At 42.7% G+C, this 23,448-nt stretch overlaps 1 protein-coding gene across 5 annotated transcripts in view; it reads right to left on the bottom strand.

Moving 5' to 3' along the window:
* Positions 1 to 5,778: 5,778 nt before the first annotated feature.
* GPCPD1 (glycerophosphocholine phosphodiesterase 1) overlaps positions 5,779 to 23,448 on the bottom strand; it is a 60,693-nt gene continuing 43,023 nt past the window's right edge. For 4 of the 5 annotated variants that reach the window (XM_075925726.1, XM_075925723.1, XM_075925724.1 and 1 more), the window contains 8 exons: positions 23,196 to 23,273; positions 21,135 to 21,174; positions 19,422 to 19,483; positions 16,422 to 16,487; positions 15,428 to 15,564; positions 13,348 to 13,483; positions 12,799 to 12,959; positions 5,779 to 7,478 (listed from right to left, as the gene is read on the bottom strand). In XM_075925726.1, the coding sequence (XP_075781841.1) occupies positions 7,289 to 7,478; positions 12,799 to 12,959; positions 13,348 to 13,483; positions 15,428 to 15,564; positions 16,422 to 16,487; positions 19,422 to 19,483; positions 21,135 to 21,174; positions 23,196 to 23,273 (870 nt within the window). In that variant the 3' untranslated portion in view covers positions 5,779 to 7,288. Of the gene's footprint in view, positions 7,479 to 11,936; positions 11,988 to 12,798; positions 12,960 to 13,347; positions 13,484 to 15,427; positions 15,565 to 16,421; positions 16,488 to 19,421; positions 19,484 to 21,134; positions 21,175 to 23,195; positions 23,274 to 23,448 lie in introns of all 5 variants that reach the window. The other variant, XM_075925727.1, reaches the window with a different exon arrangement.

Raw genomic sequence — 23,448 nt, 5'->3', positions numbered from 1 at the left:
TTTTAATCAGCCCTCAGAGTAAGAGATCTGACACATGGGGGCCAGTAGAACACACATGAACACCCAAGGAAAGGCTGGAAAGCAGGCGAGGTGCTTTCACATCACGCAGGGTTGGCATGGTTCTAATTATCGGATACACCTTCTAGAGACTCCATTCGCATGGGGAGGGGCTTTCTACCTCTGACTTCTAGAAGCAGAGCACCATGGGCACAACCCCCTCCAGAGATGATCAGTGCCATGCTGAGAACTGGCCAGATGAGCAGCTAGATCATGGCCTCCGGCTGCAGCAGCATTACCCCTCCATAGCAGCAGGGCTGATCCAGAGCCAGAGATGGGCTCCCACCAGACCAACTCAGTATCAGTCCACTCAACACTCAGTGGAGAGGAAAAATCTCGATTAACCGCATTTGTGGCTTCACCTTGTTTATATACTCTCCCTTCAGAGAGATCCTCTGGATCCTAGATCCTCACATAGCGTAAAGGGTCGTGGCACCTTTGAACTCAGTTGAGTTATACAGATTTACTCCTGCCGCAGGTGCACTGAAAAACCCCCCACAACATTGCAGAACATGCAGCAAGGAAGAAAGTGATAAGAATGCAAAGTAGTCTCCCATTCCCAACGATGGGTTGGTTTGGCCACATCCCAACAGCTGAGCTGGTTTGAAAAACTCCCAGAGCTGCGAGTATGGGTCCTCAGAATAGATTCCTCTACACCACATTGCTACCAACCTGCAACACAAGTCGCAGCAGAAAGCCTTTCCTATGTACGGTTTGCTCAAGACCAGAGGCACGTTAATACAAGTCACTGGTCTCTAAAAGAAGCTGTTAATTTCCCTAGCTAGAATCACAAGAATATTCAACGCTTTTGTACACAGAGCAAGCAATACAATCTGAGCTGGCTTCCTCAAAGAACACCAGAACAAAGCAATGTTACAATAATACCTGGTTGGAAATAACTTTGCATTCTTAGCTAAATCGACAAGGGATGCTTCAATGTGTCAAAACTGTCAGGCTACAACACTGTACTCCACTAGCTACAGACTTTTAATGTAAACTCAATGGGGAAAAAAATGGCAATTAAAGTGAATTGGACAATGCTAGGCTAAACAGGTATCAACAGATGTGTTGTAAGCAAAACTTGTGAAGTCATTCTGCCGCTCTACTCTGCACTAGTTAGGCCTCAGCTGGAGTACTGTGTCCAGTTCTGGGCGCCACATTTCAAGAAAGATGTGGAGAAATTGGAAAGGGTACAGAGAAGAGCGACAAGAATGATTAAAGGTCTAGAGAACATGACCTATGAAGCCAGGCTTCATGAACTGGGCTTGTTTAGTTTGGAAAAAAGAAGATTAAGGGGGGACATGATAGCGGTTTTCAAATATCTAAAAGGGTGTCACAAGGAGGAAGGAGAAAATTTGTTCCTCTTGGTTTCTGAGGACAGGACAAGGAGTAATGGGCTTAAAGTGCAGCAGGGGAGGTTTAGATTGGACATTAGGAAAAAATTCCTAACTGTCAGGGTGGTCAAATATTGGAATAAATTGCCAAGGGAGGTGGTGGAATCTCCCTCTCTGGAGATATTTAAGAACAGGTTGGATAGACATCTGTCAGGGATGGTGTAGACGGCGCTTGGTCCTGCCTTGAGGGCGGGGGGCTGGACTCGATGACCTCTCGAGGTCCCTTCCAGTCCTATGATTCTATGATTATAAATGCCCATGGCCGATTATCTCTCTCTCTCTGATACATACGGTCATAGCCATTGTGCTCAAGAAGTACAAAAGAAAAATGCATTATTACATTTTCCCTTTCCATTGCAACAGCACTTACCTACTGCAACCAAAATGAGAGCCCCACGGTGCTTATGCCCTAATAATTCTGTTAGCCTCGAAGGCGCCTTGCTGTTTTGCAGAATGAAGGACTGTTTGCTTTGAACAAAGAACCCCTGAGAGCGAAGTTGCCAGGCCTCAGATTTAGGATGTGACACCTTCCTGAGTTCTGACGGGCACACCCACTGGACACAGCCCATGACACATGTACCTCTGCTTTGCACCACTGTCAGACCAGTGGGGGCAGTCAGTCCACAGGGAGCGAGGGCTGTTGCTAGACCTTTTCTCTGCAAGGACTGCTGCAGTGCCTACCCAGCCATGAGGCTAGGAGGAAGGGCGAGGGGGGAAGAGAGTCCAGTGGGTGAAGCGCTAGCCTCAGACCCGGGAATTATGTGTTCGTGTCCCTGACTTTACTTTGGGCAAGGCACTTGGTGTGTCCACGCTGCAGTTAGACACCCACGGCTGGCCTGTGCCAGCTGACCAGAGCTCTGGCTAAAAGGTTGCTGTGTGTAGGGTTGCCAGGTGTCTGGTTTTGAACCAGACAGTCCAGTATTTGAGCTTTCTGTTCGGTAAACAAATTAAAAAAATAGAAATGAGAAAATAGAAATGTCTGGAATTTTCTAAATAAGCTGGAATGTAGATTGTGATGTAACGTCAAGTGTGTTCGGTATTTTTGTGAAACCATCTGGCAACCCTAGCTGTGTTGCCCTGTAAATGCAGCCTGAGCGCTGGGACCCTCCTCCTTCACCCAGATGGTAGCCTGAGGCTGAATGCCAACACTGCAGATAAACTGAGCCTGAGCCCTACAAGCCCGCCAGCTGCAGGTGTCTAACGGCTGTACTGCTGGTGCCTGTGGGGTGCAGAGTGGGGCATGGGAGACACATAGGGCACCCCAGTTAGCAATTACAATTTTGGTGTGAGCATCAGGAGCAGTGCATTTCCCAAGTGCTGCCACGAGTCTCTTGAGTGGAGGCAATACCCTTAGTTTCTCTGCACTCTGATCATTTGCAAGTAGAAGCCGAGGCAGAGCGAAAGAGGATGAAGGGTTAGTACAGGAATAGGAGTCAAACAGCAGCAAGCAGGGAGAGAGGAACTGGCTGTGACCATTTACACCAGCCGAGGATCTGGCTCATCTGGGGGAAATGAAATCCTACTGCATGGAAGTTAATTCCTAGCCAGCTGCTAGGCCAAAGGACTCTCGGATTAATCAGGATTAATGAACCTCTTCACTGCTTTGCCAGGAGGGGCAGCATGCCCTAGCTAACTCTGCACAGATTCTCAGCTGGTGGAAATCAGCCCAGCACTAGCATTTTTCAAAAACACTATAATGGAGGCTCATTTTAAATGCATCTCCCCAATTACAAAGCACAGTAAGAGGACCAAGCAGATGCCACCATGGCTACACAATGAAGTAAAAGAAGAGATGTGGCAAAGCTCTGACCTGTCTGTGGGTCCCATGCTTCTGGTAGACAGCATCTGCCTGAGAGGCTCACTGTGACCCTCCACAAGGCTTCTTATTCTTTACTAGAGGCAGGGGTCACAGCTTACTGAGCCACCCTCATCATAGGCTAGTTCACAGAGTGGGGTAAACCCCCCTCTAGGCGTGGTCTGCCCTCTCAGGGAGTGACTCTGGTGGAGCGGGGATGGTTGGAGGGAAACTTGTGTCCACCCACTACTCGAGTTCTGGCCCAGGGATCCAGGTAGCTGCAAGTGATGGTTACTCCCACCCCACTACCCCCAATACAGCAACCTTTTCCCTGGGCCACTTTTCCAAACATTCCCCTAGTACCATCTCCCAGGTACCTGATCGTATCGATCCTGCTTCAGCACAAGTACGATTTCCTTTTTGCAGTTCTCCAGCAACGCACTCTCTCCTCACAAGCCTTCCCCCTTAAACCAGCCTTAATTGGCTGCAGGGGTCTGATTAGCCTTCTGATTCAGGCTTAACTAGCCTCCGGTGCCTGCCTTCTGTGATCATGTGGCCAGGGGGGGATGAGAGTGCTGCAGGGCCCAGGGCAGTGCCACAGGGCCCAGGCAGCACAATTTTGCAGGGCCCCCCCCTTTGACACAGCACAAGTGCTGTGGCACCACGGGGCATGCACAGGACCTTTGGAAGTGCAGGGCCCGGGGCAGCTGCCCTGCTCGCCCTGCTGTAAATCTGCAGCTGCATATGGCAGCAGTCTCTGGGGCTGCGTCTAGACTGGCATGATTTTGCGGAAATGCTTTTAATGGAAAAGTTTTTCCATTAAAAGTATTTCCGCAAAAGAGCATCTAGATTGGCACAGGTGCCTTTGCGTAAAAAGTGCTTTTGCGCAAAAGCATCCGTGGCCAGTCTAGACACGATTGTGCGCAAGAAAGCCCCACTCGCCATTTTCGCCATCGGGGCTTTTTTGCGCAAAACAGTTCTTCCCTGTCTCCACTGGCCCTCTTGCGCAAAAGCATTTGTGCAAGAGGGCTTTTTCCTGAGCGGGAGCATCACTGTATTTGCGCAAGAACACTGACAATCTTACATTAGATCATCAGTGTTCTTGCGCAAATTCAAGCGGCCAGTGTAGACAGCTGGCAAGTTTTTGTGCAAAATCTTGCCAGTCGAGACGCACCCCGGGAGTTTATTCAGGAAAAAGAAAACTATCAAGAGCCCTGGCTTTGCCTCCATCTTTGGGGGAAGATTCCTCATTACCAGGGCTGCACACCATTCTTATAATCTGTGAATGGTGGGCAGAGAGTAGGGTTGGAGCACTGCCTGATATCTTTAACCAGCAACCAGGAAACATTTTTCATTGAATTCCTTGTGAGCACAGATATGCCTCAGCTTCCTCCTGTAGCTCCCACCTACTTCCTGAGAGACTGTACCAGTAGGCTCTTCTCAGAGTAGATTATCATCCCCAGCCCAACTGTTCAGGAGAGGGAAATGCAGGCCGAAGGCCGCAAATCCACATCAGGCCCTAGACAGAGGCATCTGTTGTCAGGCTGTTTTTTGTCTGAACATTGGCTCAGTTCCTGGCTCCTCTGCCTGCACCTCATTGCCAATGCCAACATTGTATTTATGCATTGTCCTAAGTGTTGCTGTGTATTGTGAAGCTATTCCAATTCTAGCTGCAGAGTAATGAAATATCCTACATTCAACTGTATGGCACAGCACAAGCTCTCTAGCGTACCTTGCTGCTGCCTATACGTAAGCAGCAGCTTAATATGCTGCTCTCTTTATTGAGTGCACAGCTCAGCCTACACAAGCAATGAAACGTCCAACCCTCTAAAGCAGTCAGTACATCAGTTTGTAAACTGTGTTGTAATGTTAACACAGTTTTCAATGCAAACTATTTAAATTCTCAGGGGCTCCCTGGTCCTGTCTGCAGGCTGGGAGAATCATGCAATCTCTATCTTCATCAGTCAATGTCAATGTTCCCTCAAATCTTTGCCATCCATGTGCAGATTTTTTTCCATCCATGTGTGGAAAAATTTGTATGTGCACTGAGGCATGTGCAAATATGCACCAATAACAAACACAAAAACTAGGTGTGGGCGCTCTGCTAATCAGCTGGGTGGTATCTGGATTTCTCTTGAGCAACCACACAAGCGCACAGCTTACAGGGAACACTGGTAAGAGTGCAAAAGAGCCAGTCTGAAACAGATGGGTAAGAAGATGCTATGTCTCTCTCTGTATTGCTGTATTAGATTTCCTGAAAAGTTGCAACTTAACACTGCTTCATTTCTTAGAATCCAGAAGAGTATTTAGGTTTTATTTTTAACTGTGTATGCCAGGAACATAAAGTAACTGTCCATCTGTCAAGATAAACAATTGAAATTAAGCTTGATGAAATGTTATCAAATCTGCAGTCTAGCATTTATGAATTTGGGCCTCTAACTGCTGTATCAAGCAAGACAGCTATGATTAACCATTACACAGCTGGCTTCAGACCAGTGTTAAGCACCTCATGAAAAAACAAAAACTTACAGCTGTTCTTAAATTCAGATGTATTTTATTTTATTGAAGACAGACAATTCCCAAGTACTATATTGTGTGTGGAGGAAAAAAGAAATTTAAATACTAGATATGCAAGGCAAGCTGACAGAAACCCTTTGCCTCAAACTATTCAGTGGTCCAGGCCCAAACACATATTGCAATTGCTCTTGTAATCAGTTGAATGCAGCAATGACTGTAAAGCAAATTATACAATTTTCATTGTCAATTTACAACAAGAGGAAAAATAAATATTTGAGAGGTTTTATTATACATTAACACTTCAGTAAAAAGTGATAGCTGTTGTGTTGTCATGACAGGCTCTCTTATGAGGTACAAATTTAAGAACATGCCTACATATATAACAGCTTTTCTAAACTATAACTATGGAATACATTACAGAGGACAGACATCAGCCAATAGAGGATAAGGGTTATCTGAGAAGTCAATTTTGAAGGCAAGTATCACAAATGTACTTACTGTTGCTAAATACAAAAGAGTTAGTGGTCTGTAATATGCAATAAGGTTTTTGCCATCTACAATTCATCTTATTTGAATATAGCCACATATAGGCTCACGGTCTCAGGCAACAAAGATTAAGCATTTTAGTACATCCTTGCTACCTCACACTCAACTAGCACCTCAAGAATGCAAGGACCATTGCAAACACTTATACATTTCATGCTTACTACCTGAAGCATGCATCTTGTAGAATTTGTGCATTATATGCATTTGCTCCTTTAAGATTATTGTGCAATAAAATTCTTAATCAAAAACCTGCAATTTTTGTGTATAAAGTTACTTACAACATCGAGGTTTGGCAGGTTTGAGCACGATTAAATAAAAGCTGTACTTGTGGTTTGCTCTTAACTGCCATATACAGACTTTATGCCATTGATTTGGCTGGTAAAGAAAAAATGGCAACAATGTAAAGGTTCTAACAGTAAGAAAAAAAATCAGTTCATGTGCACTACTGTTTACTTAAAAATATATACTGTATATACACACATTTTAAGATGGCACAAAGGTTTTGTACAATTGGATGCATCAGTGCAAATACATGCATATGAGGTACTAATTTACTCAGGCCAGATGTAATTATGTATACAATCACTCTCCTAATCTGATGGCAGATTAGTACTGAATCAATGACAACATGGCTTATGAGCAGTTTCAGTATCAGAGTAACACTAAAATTTAATCTTTGAAATATCCATACCTCAGACTGCTCATTTTAGAAGACACATTTTGCACTGTTACAGCACTTGGTTTCTATTTTAAGATTTTGAACTTGTTGATTGTGAAGATTTAAAAACTGCATGTAAACTGGAATAATAATTATAACTGGCCTAACATTTTAACAGGATTTGAAACTCTAGCAAGAACGGTCATGGAATAGGAACATAGTTATTGCTCAAAAAAAATGAAGGCATAGATCGCACTGCTCCAATGGTAAAAAAATCAAATACACAAAGCAGCATCCTGCCTGGAGTCAACTTGTGCATACTTAAGTATTCGGTAAGTTATCTATGCCATTTGTTTCCACATGGCTATTACGGCATTTACACAGAGATGCAGTACTGAAGTGGCTAACAGTGGGACATATGCAGAATTTTAGTTCTGGTAACTCTTCCTTTAGGCTTTCCAGCTGCTCTACCTGGAATATATTCGGTTGTTCAGGCATCCAATCATATATCCTGAATAAAAGAGAAACAAGTCTGTAAGAAGTGGTTACAGAAATTATTCTACATAAAACTACTGTTTAATTTCTGGTTTGTCTGCCTAAGAGTGAAATTAGGTTGCTAGCACCTCTATATATTTGTACTTAACATCTGAAACTTGTCTCTCTAAATCAGGGGTCGGCAACCTTTTCAAATCAAAGAGCCAAACTACATCAACATTCGGAGCAAATGGTCAACAAAGCCGTATAAAATGTCCATTTGCAGGACTGAAAATATTCAGCTTAATATCAGTGCTGACATTAAATGATTAATAGCATAAATGAAACATTGTACTCAGACTTTATTTAATGGGACTTCTGCTGCTGCATCTTTTCATGCATATCTTTGAAGTTTACATCATAACTGGCCAAATCTAGCTTTATGCACCCATTCAGGGTGCGTCTACACTGCAACTTTTTCAAGAAAAACATACTTGTATCCACACTGCCATTGAGTTCTTTTGACAGAAAGTGGAAAGAACGGAGGGGTTTTTTGGACAGTGGTAAACCTCATTCTACAAGGAAGACGACTTTTTCCAAAAAAGCCATATGTGGACGCAGAAAAGGAAGTTTTCAAAAGAAGAGGCCTCTAGGAAATAACAGGTTCCCTGGTGGCCACTCTGTCCACACTAATCACAACTTAAATGCAAGATAAAAACCACATCGCTTTTTTGTTGCGCTTTTGCTGTGTGGACGCTCTTTCGAAATAAGCTTTTTGAGAAGATCTCTTCCAGAGATGATTCTTCCAAATGAAGCTTGCAGTCCAGATGTAGCCTCAGGCTGTCTTCTGTCAGTCTTCTGTCAGGGGGCTGGGATGTGGGGATGTAGGAGTATGAGGGGCTCATGGCAGAGGGTTCAGGTGTATGAGCTCAGGTTTGGGGTGTATGGGGGAGTGTTATGATGCTGTGGCCAGATGGGGCTGGGCCCCAATTGGGGACTCACTGGCCAGGCTTCATTTTTAAACAAAGTAAAATATTATGTCCAACAAAAAAATGTTTCAACATAGTCTTTATTTATGGCAGGGGTGGGGAAACTTTTTTGGGTCAGGGGCCATGGAGTTTGGGTGAAGGAGGCAGTTGTGACTCAAGGCATGGGATAGTGGTGCAGGAAATTGGATTGTGACCTAGGGCAGGAGAGGATTGTGTTCTGGGGCAGTGGATTGGGGTGAAGGTACTGGGAGGAGGTATGGAAGCAGAAGAGGGGCAGAGGGTTTGGGTTATGTGGAGTAGGGAGAGGGAGGGGCTGGGGTGCCAGAGGCAGGCTCTGGCCGAGAGATTTCCCAGTGAGACTCCACCCCGGCAGGTTTCTGAGGAGCCTGAGGGGAGGGCAGACTGAAAAACAGGCAGCATGCGAAGCACCAAACAGGCAACTTCCACTGACCAGAAACGGGCCAATGGGATTGTGCTGGGGGGTGGGAGCATCCGTGAAGCACCATTCCCTGCTCCCCTCCTGGCTCACAGTTTGTGGAACACAAACAGTCCAGCAGTTGCTCTTCTGAGCAGCTGACAGGGGTGGGGCAAGCAGGGGAGCCTGCCTGAAGCTCCCTGCTGTATTCATGGGCCAGATTGTTTTGCCCAGGCCTGCTATAGCACCAGCGCAGTTTCCCTGCTGTGGGGGGAGCAAGGTGGGGGCTGGAGCTTCAAGAGAGCCATATCTGGCTCCCTAGTGGGTCATCCTTGGCTCATGAGCCATAGGTTGCTGATCCCGGCCTTTAATCATATGCTGCAATATAAAGTAGTAGTCCTTTATCAGCATGGTTAAGTTTTTGCCGGCAAAGACACTCCAATCCAGTGGTGGCTGGGGGGCGGGAGTTGCGCCTCTAACTGGGCTAGAGTGGCCCTTTCCTCCTTCCCCCACTCCCTTTAATCGGTTAGCTGGTTAAACAATATGTTTAACTGGTTAACCAGTTAACAGGATTGTACATCCCTACCACTAACATTCACTTTTTCTGAGGAAAGGACTTTACAGGTGTACAGGCAGTCCCCGGGTTACGTACAAGATAGGGACTGTAGGTTTGTTCTTAAGTTGAATTTGTATGTAAGTCGGAACTGGTACATATTGTAGGGGAAACTCTAGCCAAACATTTCTCCAGAGCTCAGTTTTATTCTCCCACACCTCACTTCCCTCAGTCCTTTATTCTCAAGCTGAGGTGTCTGCTGAGAAAAGCCGCTCCGCGTCTCCCTGGTCTGCTGGAGGGGGGAGGGGGGGGTGCTAGCTTCGCGTCTCCCTGGTCTGCTGGAGGGAAGCAGCTAGTGTGGGGTTGCCTCACCCTGTTTTTAAGTAGGGATCCGATGTAAGTCAGATCCATGTAACCCAGGGACTGCCTGTATTAATTTAGATGGAACACATGAGCCAAAGCTATCAACATAATCCAGTCATTTCCAAAATTAAACAGTGTTAACAAGAAGCAATTGGCTTAAATTGCAGCAAGGGAGGTTTAGGTGGGACATTAGGAAAAACTTCCCAACTATCAAGGTGGTGAAACACTAGAATAAATTGCCTATGGAGGTTGTGGAATCTCCATCACTGGAGATATTTAAGAACAGGTTAGACAGACATCTATCAGGGATTATATAGCCTGTGCTAGGTCCTGCCATGAGGGCAGGGGACTGGACTTGATGATCTCTTGTGGTCCCTTCTAGTTCTAGTATTCGATGAATAAATTGTTTTAGATCATCATCATCATCATCATCTGCAGGTTCTTTTCTAGATTACAGACCTTGATGATTACACAGAACTTGAAAACTATACTTTGGAATATACAGACAAGGTGTGTGATGCTGAATAGAATATGAATGACCATTTATATCATTAATACCAATATTACAAAGTTGCAATGAATATTATATCAGCTCTGCCACGCAAGGTCTCAGTGGAAAGGACATGATTTCCTAAATATGATATGGTTGTTTATATGCCTATTTCATCTTTGTGTCATGTTATCAATGCGTGGTAAATTGATCTCAATCTTGTGCTGTGTATCTAGGTGACATTTCTCGACAGACTGGCAGCAGCACTACCCAGCCTGCTTGATGGCTATCAAAGGCAATCGGTTGTACAACGAACCCATTAAATACAAGGCGTAGCCCTGGCCTAAGTCAACAGAACATGCATAGGGACATGCCTATGGACAGAGGACTCCAAATACTTTTCCATGCCCATGTGCTGTGAGCTTGCATTTGGGACAAAGAATGTGTAAGCCACATGGATGAGAATATTTTAAAAACATCTCGCTTCTCACCTCTGGAGTAACTTCTCTACAAACTGCAGATTTGAACCAAGAACTGATAGATCCGCCCAAAGCTTTAGTACAATCTAAAAGGGATTTTACAAGCCAACAAACTCAAAAATTCTTCTAAGAACCTGATATATGACTCTGAAGTCATATGTATCTGATTGCTTTGACCATTTAACAACTCTTCTCATTCTTTTATTTTAAATCTGATTTAGATACTAAAGGATTAACCAGCAGAGTGGAATTTTGGGCAAGATCCAAACTAGTGTTAATATGGTAATGTGGCTGGCCCATTGAATCAGAAGAGCGTTTTGTATAGCAAATAGCATTTTAAGAAATGTCTCATCTTACTGGACCTATCTGCTGATTGGAAGCTAGAATTTAGAATACAATAAATGGAGCTGTGTAATTCCCTTACTCCCACCCTGCTTCTTGATAAATCGGTGTGGAGGATTAGGAACACAGTTTGTGACTGGTTGGAGACCAACTGCAGTGTCAGCCACCAGTTTTGGGAGAATCTGTTTTTTGCAGACTACCCTTCCCTTGGCATTTTCAGGGTGGGCTACCCTAGGCGCCTCAGGTCACAATATGGACCTGAGTATTGTTCTAGGGCAGATGGGGGCCACATCTGGCCTGCCAAACCCTTCTGTCTGGCCTCCTGCCTGGGGAAGGCTAGCTCCTGGCCCATCTCCTGCTGTCATCTCTCCCCCATAGCCTCAGTTCCCCCAGCACTCAAGTGGCATGCTTGCTGCAACGCCAGCCCCGGTGCTCCAGGTGGTATGACTATAACTCAGGCTAGGCATTACAGCTGTAGCACTGCCAGCCACTATAGCATGGTCAGGGGGCAGAAGTCAGTCAGAGGAAGAGAAGCGGGTGTGCGTGTTGAATAGGGGGTGGGAGGTCTTGGGGGGACAGGAAGCAGAGGGATTTGATGGGAGAGGCGGGGGTATTTGGTGGATAATGGAGGGCAGGGAGTTACATAGGGCACAGGAGTCAGGCTACACCTGGCTGTTTGGGGAGGCACACAGACTTCCCTAGCCTTCCGTATATGGCCTTCCATATAAATTTCTGAACCCCGATGTGGGCCCTGAGGCCAAAATGTTTGCCTACCCCTGTCTAAGATCTAGTTTAGTAATTCACTATCAGGCTGATTACATTGCCTTTGCAGTGCAATCAGTCTCTGAAGACTAGAAAGAGTACCTTATATTACTCCAGAGTCTTCTAAAATTCAGAAGTAGCCTTGTCTAGCTCCTTGATGGCAAGAACAGTAGTGAGTACACAAGAATCTACAGTTCTGAAAGTCGATTTTGTTAAATAGAACAATCTGAATGTATTACACTTACTGTCTTCAACAAATACAGAAAACAGAAGGTAAGCAAACTTTACCACATCTTGTATACAAAGTTTAAAAACCAATAATAAAAAAATGCCAGTTAAATGTTAAGATTTATAAACTAGTTATCTTTTAGGAATCAAATGCATGACTACTCAAACTGGCCATCCATGTACTTGGCACCATCCTTTTGCAGAAGGAAAAGTTACCTATGTTTCACATTCAAATGAGTTTTAGGATGGTCTTCTCTTGAATTTGAGTTTACAAATAGACAGTCTAGATCTACACTGCAATGTAAAATCGGAAAGAGAAACAATTTGCAGTAAGCAAATTGCATATCTTTTTCCATTTTACTTTCAAAAGAGGCTCTTGAAATTGATGCCATGTAGACGTGCTAATGTCAAAAGAAAGTGCTCTTTTGACACATCCCTTATTCCTCATAGAACGACGTTTACAGGAATGGCGAAAGAGCACGTCTGCTTTTTTGAATTTTTTTTTTTTTTTAAAGCGGATGCTTTCCTTCAACGCGGTGTTGCTTTTCTGCAATACCTCCGGTATCCCAAAAAAGCAATACAATCTAGACATAAACACACAAACCAAGGTGTTGTAATATCCATTCAATCAGGCCAAAAATCAAAGTACAATCTATTCAGGATCAAGAACAAAACACATTTCATATGGTCACTTTAGGTACTATAATTCTAAAGAAATATTTGAAGAAATAAATACCTGTCATATATTAGCCCATTAACACCATATTCTCTCAACTTCTTCCTGTTCTCTGGGTCATTTGTATCATCACCCCAGCAGAAAATAACTAAACCTTTAGATTTGGCTTCTTGAATATACGATGGGTTCCTAAGTATGTCTTCAGTGTGTACATTAATTCCCTGTAAAATTAAACATTTAAGAAAATGCAAATATAATTTAGACTAAATACTCTTACAGTTCAGCTTTTCAAGCTTTAGATCACTGAAGTGTTTTGCAATTTTTAAACTAAAAGAAAAAAAATCTTACAAACTCTGGGAATTAAATGCATTTTTAAAGACTTGCTTCTTTAACAACAGTTCAATATTCAAGAGGGCTGAAACACATTCTTAGTACTTGGAAAATTACATTACTTTAACATGTTTACTACTAAATGTTCATGTATTCTTTTAACAGTTTGCTTGTCACCATATCTTACTTTTGTATTTTAAAAGTCAGTTTATCAGCAATTATGGAGTGCAGCAGTAAGTTAATTTCATTTCAGAGAACAACAAGAATGCAACAACTTACCAACAAATTTTCAAACTGTGCAAAGCTCATGGCAATAGGTGTTGTACGAGACCTGAGATCCATAAGTTCTGGATACACATCAGATTTTCCTTGTGTCAGAAACAACACAGGATACTTATTTTGCTTTTGCCGAACCCTACAGAAGAGTATGAAAATACAATATATAATTGCATAGCAAAACTATTTGTTACATGGATGAGAATATAAAAGCACAGTCACCATTCCCAAACTGTACTGACATGTAATATGTCAAGTATTAATAGATGATTAGGCAGTTTTGTGGACAGACAAGTCTGTCTAGTCAGGTGGCTATGACTAAAGAAATAGCATGATTTTTCTCTCCCCTTTCTTCCTAAGCAAGGGGGATACGACTGCCCTGGATCTTAATTCCAGAAAGATAGTTTAGCATAGTGATATCTCCCTTTCCTGCATAGTACCATGCACAGTCTCATGTATGAACACATTCACTACTAATGACAAGAAGGGAATATTTTTACTTAATGGGCATTCAGTTAATCCTTTGTAGATGCAACATATAAATATTGCCATTCTTCCTCAATTTGTACAGCATACCATTATCCTTTTCACCACTTTAGAGATTTACATACTCTCACATTTCAACTGTTTAAGGTAAGTATATGTTTCCCTCCCCCAAGTTTTCTATATATAAATTCTACTAGTGGGTAGTCTTCCATTGTTTTTTCCTTTTCAACACACACAATAGCAATCATCAAACCTCATCAAACCACCTTGACCACTCTGCAGCTGGTTCACTAGCTTAACTATAAAATAGCAATAGGAGGAAGTAGTATTCTGAGTATGGTGACTTTTCAACTTTGACCCCACCTGTACTTTTCACTCTTCATAGCCCGCTCCTAACCAGCCCCTTTGTACCTTTCTTCCACTCTTTTTCCAAGGCTGTCCCTTATGTTTGGAAATTCATGGTCAAGTGACTGTCTTCTCTTTCAAGTATCTGCTTAAAACATTTCTTCTACACGGTATTTCATTAAGGAATTCTGCTATATCTACATATAAAGACTGATGTAGTGTGTTGATTGCTCTGTCCTAGACTAAGTTCCCTGCTCCAGTGTCTGTCTTGCTCAGCACCCAGCAAACCAACACACGATGTGCCACACAGAAAGCCAAATATCCAAGAACCGTATTCATGTAGTTTAAGCATTTTCATTTTTAAATCAGGTTTGTTGAAAATTTTCAATAGTTCTTTAATTATATGCATATTTAATTTGCATACACTAAGTAACTGCCAAATACAGATGTTGTCCCGTTCCAAGAAACCTAATGTGAAAAGGATTGGCTGTTACCGGACAAGTGTACGGTCTTGTAGCTGTCTGCATAGCAGCATATGGGCAGTGACATTACCCACAACTGTCCAGTAACTGAAGAGACGTTAGAGCTATTATCTGTCCCTAACTTTTCTTAGGTAGTAATGTGAACCACGGCATTTCAAACAAGTATTTTCTTGTTTTTATGTAAGCATGAGCACCAGGCAGCAATCCCTTAAATAATATTTTGCAAGTCTACCGCCCTGCTTTATATAGCAATTAAGAAACTGCAGTCAGTTTGGGTTTGCACAGGGCTAATGACCAACCCTCCTATCTACCTAACGGGTAAGAGCTATGTAATCAAGAGACACTAAATATTCTGTTCTCCAAATAAGAGGAAAGAACAATTCAACACATTGATGAAATGGCCAGGAAGCTGGTCCCAGGGGAAAGTGAAACCCCAGTATTTAAAAAAAAAAAAAAAAAAAAAAAAAAAAAAGGTCCTTTCCCTATTGTTTTAAGAAAATAAATATTTACTCAGATAACCACTGAGCCACTTAAACAATTAAGTCTCCCCCCAATGTCTTTTTTCTTAATATGTTGCTGGATTTGTTTTTTATTTTGGGTACGGGTCAGATGGATGAAAGATCTAATTGCCTGTTTATTAACTGAATGCCAACATGCTTAAGTATAAACTCTAGTTACAGGAATAGCTTTAGTGAGTTTTCATTTGTGTATTAATACCTAAAGTGAAATCTATTGTGTCAAAAACTGTTTAAAGTTGAGTAGTAACTTACATTGTGCAAATGTCTGCATCAAATGAAGAATATATAATTCTCCTTCTTCCAGCATTTACTAGAGTAGTTTTTAGAATGACATCTAAGAAGAGATTCATATCAAAATAGGTTGCCAGGTTGCCATCCCATTTCCCATCCTATAAAAACAAAGATAAGTAATTGAACTACATCAGTGACTACTATAATTATTTCAAATGACAGGAGTCTTCATTACTTGAGTGAAAAAAGAATCAAGCTCATCAATATGAATTAAAATACAGTACTCTTTTCCAATCTACCAAACCTTGTTTGCAACATTATAAGAGCCAGCTTTAAACAAAATTGTTCAGAAACATGCAGCTTTTAAATGAGTGTTATAAGTTATGTAACTTTAGAGACTTTTCAATATCACGTAACTCACGTGCTTACAGATAAGTAGTTGCCTATTCATTTGCAGATTCAGTGCCTTTGATTTTCTAGTTCTACAGCTAGTAAGGCACATGGTCAGTGAAACAAAAATTGCCCTTTAAGGTACGTCTAACACAGCAGTGTTATTCTGAAATTACAGACATTCTGAAATAACATAGTCCACATCTACACTACAAGCAGTGATTTCTACAATGTCAAAATAATGTCAAGCTGGAAGACTTCTTACTCCAACTCCTGTAACCCTCATTTTATGAGAAGTGAGGGAAGTCAGAGGAAGAGTGCTCTTCCTCAGACTTCCTGCTGCATAGACAGCGCCAAAAACCAAAATAAGCTATTTCGAATTAAGCTACGCAACTGACGTAGCTGAAGTTGCATAGCTTATTTCAGCTTTAGCCCTGCTGTGTAAACATACCCTTACTATTCAAAAGGGAAAAAAATGACTAGGTAAGTCTATTACATTTGATTAAATAAAAACAGTAAAATAGTAGTTTAGGTCTGTGTCGTATGCAAGCTGACATCAAGGTATGCATTGTAGTCTGCAAAGTAACACAATGTATCAAAATAAGGAACATTATAAATTGCTTACTCGTTGCTGGCAGATCCATTTTATTTCTATGTTATATCCAACATCTTCAGGGAGGGATTCCAGAACCTGGATGAATATTATAAAAAGGCATCAAATCACATGATGCCTATATATGCTAGTGGTAAGGACAATCACAGGACAAAAAATGCTGAACCCAGCAAGGGCCAACAACAAACATACAGCCAATTCTTTAACACTTAAAAGTACATTATCCTTTTTCTAGTGGGTCAATAGAATAATTAGCAAAACAGCATTATCTGCAACTAAATTCTTATGTACTAGCACAGGGGTGGGCAAGATGTGGCCAGCGGGCCAGATCTGGCCTGCCATGCCATTTCATGTGGCTTGCCCTGCCACACCCCCAGACCAATTGAAACCCAGGGGCAGGAGAGCATGCGAAGTCACCTTCCCCTGCAGGAGGGCACATGGCACCAGAGGAAACCACCAGTTGTTCAAAATGCCTGGCAGCTCCCTCTATACATCACATGCCCTAGGAGGGCCAACTGGGGCCGGGAGGTGGAGGAGCATGTGAAGTCTTCTCCCCCCGCTAGGGACATGCAGCATCAGAGGAAACAGCCAGCTGTTCAAAATGGCTGGCAGTTCCCTCTGTGTGCCGCGTGTCCCTGGCAAGGTTGTGGTGGTGGTGGGGGGAAACGGACTCGCATGCTCCCTTGCCCAATGCGGGAGCATGCAAAGCTTCCTCCCTCACCCGCCAACATGGTGCATAGAGGGAACAGCCCCTTTCAGCTGAGGCCCCACCCCTTCTAGGACTGGCTCACAACCACTATTAACATTGGTGAAGTAGCTCTCCTACAAAAATTATTGCCCACCCCTGTACTAGCACTTTGAGAAGTACAGTTACTTATAGTTTACTAATACTTAGAATTCATACGTTTTCTTTTTGGCTACTTATCACATATGTTTTTGTTATAAAACAAAAGAAATTGCCCTGATACGTGAAAAACAACAATTTCCCTGGTTAACAGGCAAAAGCTACCTGGCTCAGATAAGATTCCTTTGGGTAAGCCAGTTTATTATTCTCATGTGTTCATGTCTGTGTCTCAGACAAGATAAAGATCTAGTTACTTTCATTTGTATTTGCTGTAAAGGGCAAATAAAGCAATTTTTTTTCTTAAACTGCAGTTTAAGAATTATTACAGACAGAGTCAGAAACTATTTACCAGAAGAAAAAGCTAACAAACATAACTTTGACACAGGTAAGTTATTAATGGACTATATTGGAACTCTACTCGCTCAGTGCTATGCATGGCTATGCTAAGTAGCAGAAGGTAAGTGATAAATAAATTCAATTCTAAGGCTAAAGTTTGAGAAGTGGCCACCAGCTGTGAACGTCTCAAATTTTGGTGCTCAATTTGACACCCCAAGAGGTCTGATTTTCAGGAATGTTAAGCACCTGCAGGTACCAAAAACCTCTAGAATTGTGGGTGAACAGGATTTCTGAAAAGCAGGCCCTAGGTACCAAGTTGAGCACCTAACAGAGTCATCCACAATTAGTGGCCACTTTTGAAAGTTCTGGCCTATAGCCCTCTTTTACTGTGACTATACCCATTTCCTTGGCTCTGATGAGTGTAATGGCAGTGTTACAAGGAGAAGATAGAAAATTATTCTCCTTAACCTCTGACAATAGGACAAGAAGCAATTGGCTTAAATCATAGCAAGGGAAGTTTAGGTTGGACATTAGGAAAAACTTTGTCAGGGTGGTTAAGCACTGGCATAAGTTGCCTAGGGAGGTTGCGGAAACTCCATCACTGGAGATATTTAAAAGGCTAGACAGACATGTCAGGGATGATCTAGATGGGGGTGGGCAAGAGGCGGATAAGCACGCCAGATCCAGCCTAAGCCAAGCCACCAGATCTGGCTCTCAGCTGCCTTCCAGCACCCTTATTATACAGCAGCTGTAGCCGCTTTCAACAGCAGGCTGCTAAATGCTATGCAGTATAGGCATGGAGGAGAAAGCTCTGCAAGCTGACCCCACCTCCTAGCAAAAACCTCCATCCCCCATTGGCCAGTTTCTGGCCAATAGGAGCAGAGAAATTTTGTTAACAGCAGGGGCAGCGCGAGAAGCCTCTTCACTCCTTCCCTCCCTATGCTGGAGCAGAGCCACATGGAGTAGCCTGCCCAGCACACTGTCAGGGAGCCAGTCTCCAGTTCATGCAGAGTTGCTGGCTGGGAGCTGCCTAGGTAAGCACCTTCCAGCCAGAGCCTGCCTCTGGCACCCCACCTCTTCTATTCCCACCCCCACAACTGCCTACGACTCCCTCCTTCACAAACTCCCTCTCATACCCTGTACTCCAGTCTTCTATCCCAAGGTCCCTTCTACATCCCTCCTGCTGTCCCAGGCCCCACACCCCCTCCTCAGAAGTGAAGCCCTTGACCACTTACCAAAATCTTGGAGTGGCCCCCCATTAAAAATTATTGTCCATCCCAATCTAGATAATACTTGGTCCTGCTATGAGGACAGGGAACTGGATCTGAAGACCTCTTGAGGTCCCTTATATTCCTAATGGTCTATGATGCACTATTGTTGGTAAACAGCTTCTTGGCAACTGCTGGGAAGAATTAATTAATTAGCTACCAGTGAGTTCCTATTGCAGAAAAACTCAGGATGATTTAGAAAGTGACTAGAAATGGGAAAAAAAAAATCTTCTGGATTTTTTTGGGGGGGAGGGAGTGTTCTCAAAATTGAAGCAGTAGATCTAACTATTTTGTGTTGGAAAGAGAAGAGTATTTGAATGCGGCTAATATTGTTATAGTAGCTATAGCATTTCAGTGCCCCAAACACATGTGCACATGATAGTAAAAAATAAGCTCCATTTTGAACCCTCTCCTAGTCCTGTGACTGTCTTTGAAAGTTCATTTTCAAGACTCCATTTCTCTATTAAGAATGCAAGGACCCAAAACTAAAAATATTTTTAAATGTCAATTTGCTTAGCATTACATGGCACTATGTTGTCTAGTTCTATATTGACTGCTGCTTACCGTCTGGAGAGATGGAAATGGTTGGTTCTCATAAACAGCATTTTCCTCCCCTTTAAAATATGCTGAAATTAAATAGAAAGGGCAAATAGCAGTATTGCCAATCCCCAAATTAGGAGACGGTCTTCAAAATCATGAGATTTTAAGACATTAACTCTCTTTAAAGATGGTTTCTGACTGGACTCCTCCCCACACTTCCAATAGATTTGTGACAAACACAGTCCTGCCAACTCAAATGTACAGCGAGTAATGGGATTTTGGCCCATGGTGCACTAGCTCTTCCTAGAGTACTCACCAGAGATGGGTCCTCCTTGTGCAAAGGCAGGATGGGCAATAATTTTTGATTGAGGGCGCACTCCAAGATTTTGAAAAGTGGTCTAGGGCCGCACTCTTCCATGATATTAATGGAGGTGCAGGGTCTGGGATGGAGGTTGGATGCAAGAGAGCTTGGGGGTAAGGAATTGAGGTGCAGGAGCAAGAGTGGAATCTGGGAGGGAGTTTGGGTGAAAGAGGCAATTGTAACCTAGGGCAGGGGACTGGGCTGCGGGATTTTGGAATGTGACATAGGGCAGGGAACTGTTGTGCAGGGGTTTGGGTTGTAACCTAGGGTAGAAGGGAACTGTGATCTGGGGCAGGGAATTGGGGTGCAGGCACTGGCAGGAGGTATGGGCTCAGGAGGGGGGGCAGAGGGTTTGGGTTATGTGGGGTAGGAAGACAGATGTCTGGAGGAGAGGGAAGGGCTGGGGTGCCCGAGGCAGACTCTGGCCAGGAGATTTACCAGCCAGCAGCCCAACCAGCCTACCTATGTGCTTGTGTGCATGGTGCTTCATGTGATGCCTGTTATTCAAACAGGCAGTTCCCACTGACAAGTTTCTGGCCAGAAGCTGTTCAATGTGATTGTGCTGGGGATGGGAGTTATGCCGGACGTCTTCCCCCCCGGACCCCCTTCCCTCGAGGCTCGAGTTTTTAAGAGAGAAACGGCCTTGCAGCCGATTTTCTGAGCAGTGTGGGGGACAAGTAGGGGAGCCTGCCTGTGGCTCCATACTGCATCTGCGGACCCAGATTGTGTGGCTTGGCGGGCGAGATCCGGCCCATGGGCTGTATTTTGCCCAGGCCTGTGCTAAGGTTTGTAATCAACATACAGTAAGAGATTCATACCCTGAAGAGTTTACAATTTAGGGCAAAGGGTGACAAGGGAGTTGCAAGCTGAATTCAGAACAACCAGATTTCCATTAAATAGGAACACCTTTTAATCCCTGCTGAGCTGGACTTCAAAGTGATGACCTACAGTTTAAAGGCACCACTGCTTATTACCAATGTTCTTAGAGCATGTCCACAGTGCAATAAAAACATCCACAGCTAGCCCATGTCAACTGACTAGGGTTGCAGGGCTATAAAACTGATGTGGAAATCCTGGTTCAGGAACCTCATGAAGGGGAAGATCCCCAGGCCCCGTCCAAGCATGGATATCTACATTGCAATTTTATAGGCCTGCAGCCCTAGTCCCCAGATCAGCGGACACGGGCCAGCCAGGGGTGTTTTATGGCAGTTTCTCTGCAGGTATGCTGACACTGCCATATAGGGAACTCTTTATCTTCAAGAATTTGAAAATCTCAATTTTCAATTAACAGGAACAAAACTGATTGAAAAATAAACATTTCAATGACAATATAAGTTCTTATGACAGAAGATAAAAACTTTTGTATTAGTACATACCATCGTGATCTTTTAATTTCAAAGCAGTCACATGAGACACCTAAAAAAAAAATCACAAAACAATTATATTAAATTAACAAGCATGCTTTATCTGTAGAGAACTTATTATTTCGGTAAAGATTTTTTTTCCATCTGAATTCCCTTATATTTTAAAAAAAGTCTTCAAATCTGTCAAATATGCAGTTCTGGTAGGAAGGCAGACAAAACATTCTAACACACAGATCCTTTACAATTTGCCTATTTTAAGATTTAAAGGAAAAAGCTTTTAACAAAAATGAAACCAAAAAACTTGCATGTGAACAGAGAGAAGAGGGTATAACATAAAATTAAGGCTTGTAATGCACATTATGAACATTGCACCTTCACCTTATGTACTCAGTTTACAAATGGCTGTAATGTGCATTCCTGAAAACATATCTAGTCTGTCTTTACACTTCCTGTACTTTGGGCCTACTACAAGCAGAGGGATGACAGCAGTTAATGGGATGGGGCCATGCAGTGCTTTTTTGGGGGGCAAAATTGATGAGCAAAAAAAAGCCGTGCTGGGGGGCCGAAATGCAGTCACAGCCCCTTTAAGAGCCAAAACACTGTGCTGGGAGCGCAAAACACCCAACCAAACAAACAAAAAACCCCACACCACACCCCGCCGTGCATTCTGAGCAGGCTTCTGGCAGGAGTTGAGCCAGCCCAGGAAAGCAGGTGCCAGTATGCACGGGGGAAAATGCCATTCCTTTTCTGTGTGCCGGGAAAATAGGTGACCGTACACCATTCCAGGCCATACTGTCTCAAAAAAAGCACTGGGGCTCATGTATCTGATTTAGAATATGGTGAGGCTTAGGCTGAAACCCTACATCCATTCAATTTTTTTCTTTAAAGCTGAAGGGAAAAATTGGTAATTTAAGAAAGAAAGAAAAACTAAAATTCTCTTCTGCCATATCTTTCCTTGAGTCTGAAATAAGTAGTACAATCCTCATTTTTAACTCACGCTTCCCAGACTCATCTGCTGGTCTCTATTTTTCCAGCAAATAGATGCCCCTCGGTATCCATTGTGGCATCTTGCTCTCCAGTTTTGCCTGACCAGGTTAGAGTGGGCTATGTATCATTCCAAACCTTTGCCCTCAGACACAAGAGTCTAAATTAAGCCAGGATTATCTGATCTACCCTTGACAATTTTTCATAATGCAGACAACTCCCCCCCCCCCCCCAAAATCTAATCTCAGTTTTTATTTCCCTCTTTCCCTCTCAGCAAAGTTTCTGAACTAGCAGTTTTAAATGAGTTCTAACACCATCTTTAGGCTATTTTTTTAAAACCTTATATTGTCATAATACTCAGTGTCCCTGAGTCATCATCTGGGACTGTTAAGTATGCTGTTCCATCTTTCCACCCAGTGTATATGAGTTGTAAGGTCAAAACAAGCAGTACACAAAGTAGCATTTGATCAGAAAATAAGCTATTTTTCTAAAAAAAAATTACACATTTAACGGAACAGTAAAAATACCTTTAAAAATCCTGTTAACTTGAGAAAAAAAATCTTAGTGCCAAATTTTAACGTACCCTCAGGCTTCATTAACTGTTATGCAAGCTTAGCATGTCTGAAAAATTAAGCTCTTAATCTCATCGTAAGAGTATCATAGTAGTGATATGGCCATTCAGATATTCATACAGATTTGGCCATTCCATTTTATCCTCCCTATTTCCAATCCCTTATATCTTTCTCTGAGAATATCCTTTCCTATTACATTTTTGGGGAAGTAAGCGATCCACTTAATCTACAGGAAAGAGGCAATTTGTGCGCTCAGTAATTCAAACAGTTTACTATTTAAACTCACATCTTGATATATAGCTGACCTTCCATAAAGAATGCCCTCTGCTAAATTAAAAGTAAAAAAATACAGTAATATGCTGTTAAATTACTTACTGTATACGTGCAGCACATTCAGAGCAGCAGCAAGGGCTCTTTTTAATGGCAACCTTCGTTTCAAAATGAAGGCCCATTATCCAGTTTTAATACAAACATCTACTGTGCAGCAGCATATCAAACTATCCTATCATGACATTACCTTCAATAACTGCAGCTGGTCATATGAAAGTTCTTTTACTGGAATCTCAAACAATTCCAATGGCTCAGCATCAAATTTCTTGGAAAAAATATATAGTAGACATTAAATGTTGAAAATTCAAAATTAAGACAGACAAACACGGAAGCATTTAGTGAAGCACACTGACAAATATTATGTTTACTACTGCTATCGTTAAAATGGCATTTCATTAGTTTGTGGGTGAGGCTAGTTTTCCCAGGTGACAGCATAGGCA

This window comes from Pelodiscus sinensis, chromosome 3 (assembly GCF_049634645.1).
Source record: "Pelodiscus sinensis isolate JC-2024 chromosome 3, ASM4963464v1, whole genome shotgun sequence".
NCBI lineage: Eukaryota > Metazoa > Chordata > Testudines > Trionychidae > Pelodiscus > Pelodiscus sinensis.
Note: the sequence above shows the minus strand (reverse complement) of the source record. Positions and strands in the feature narration are given on the sequence as shown.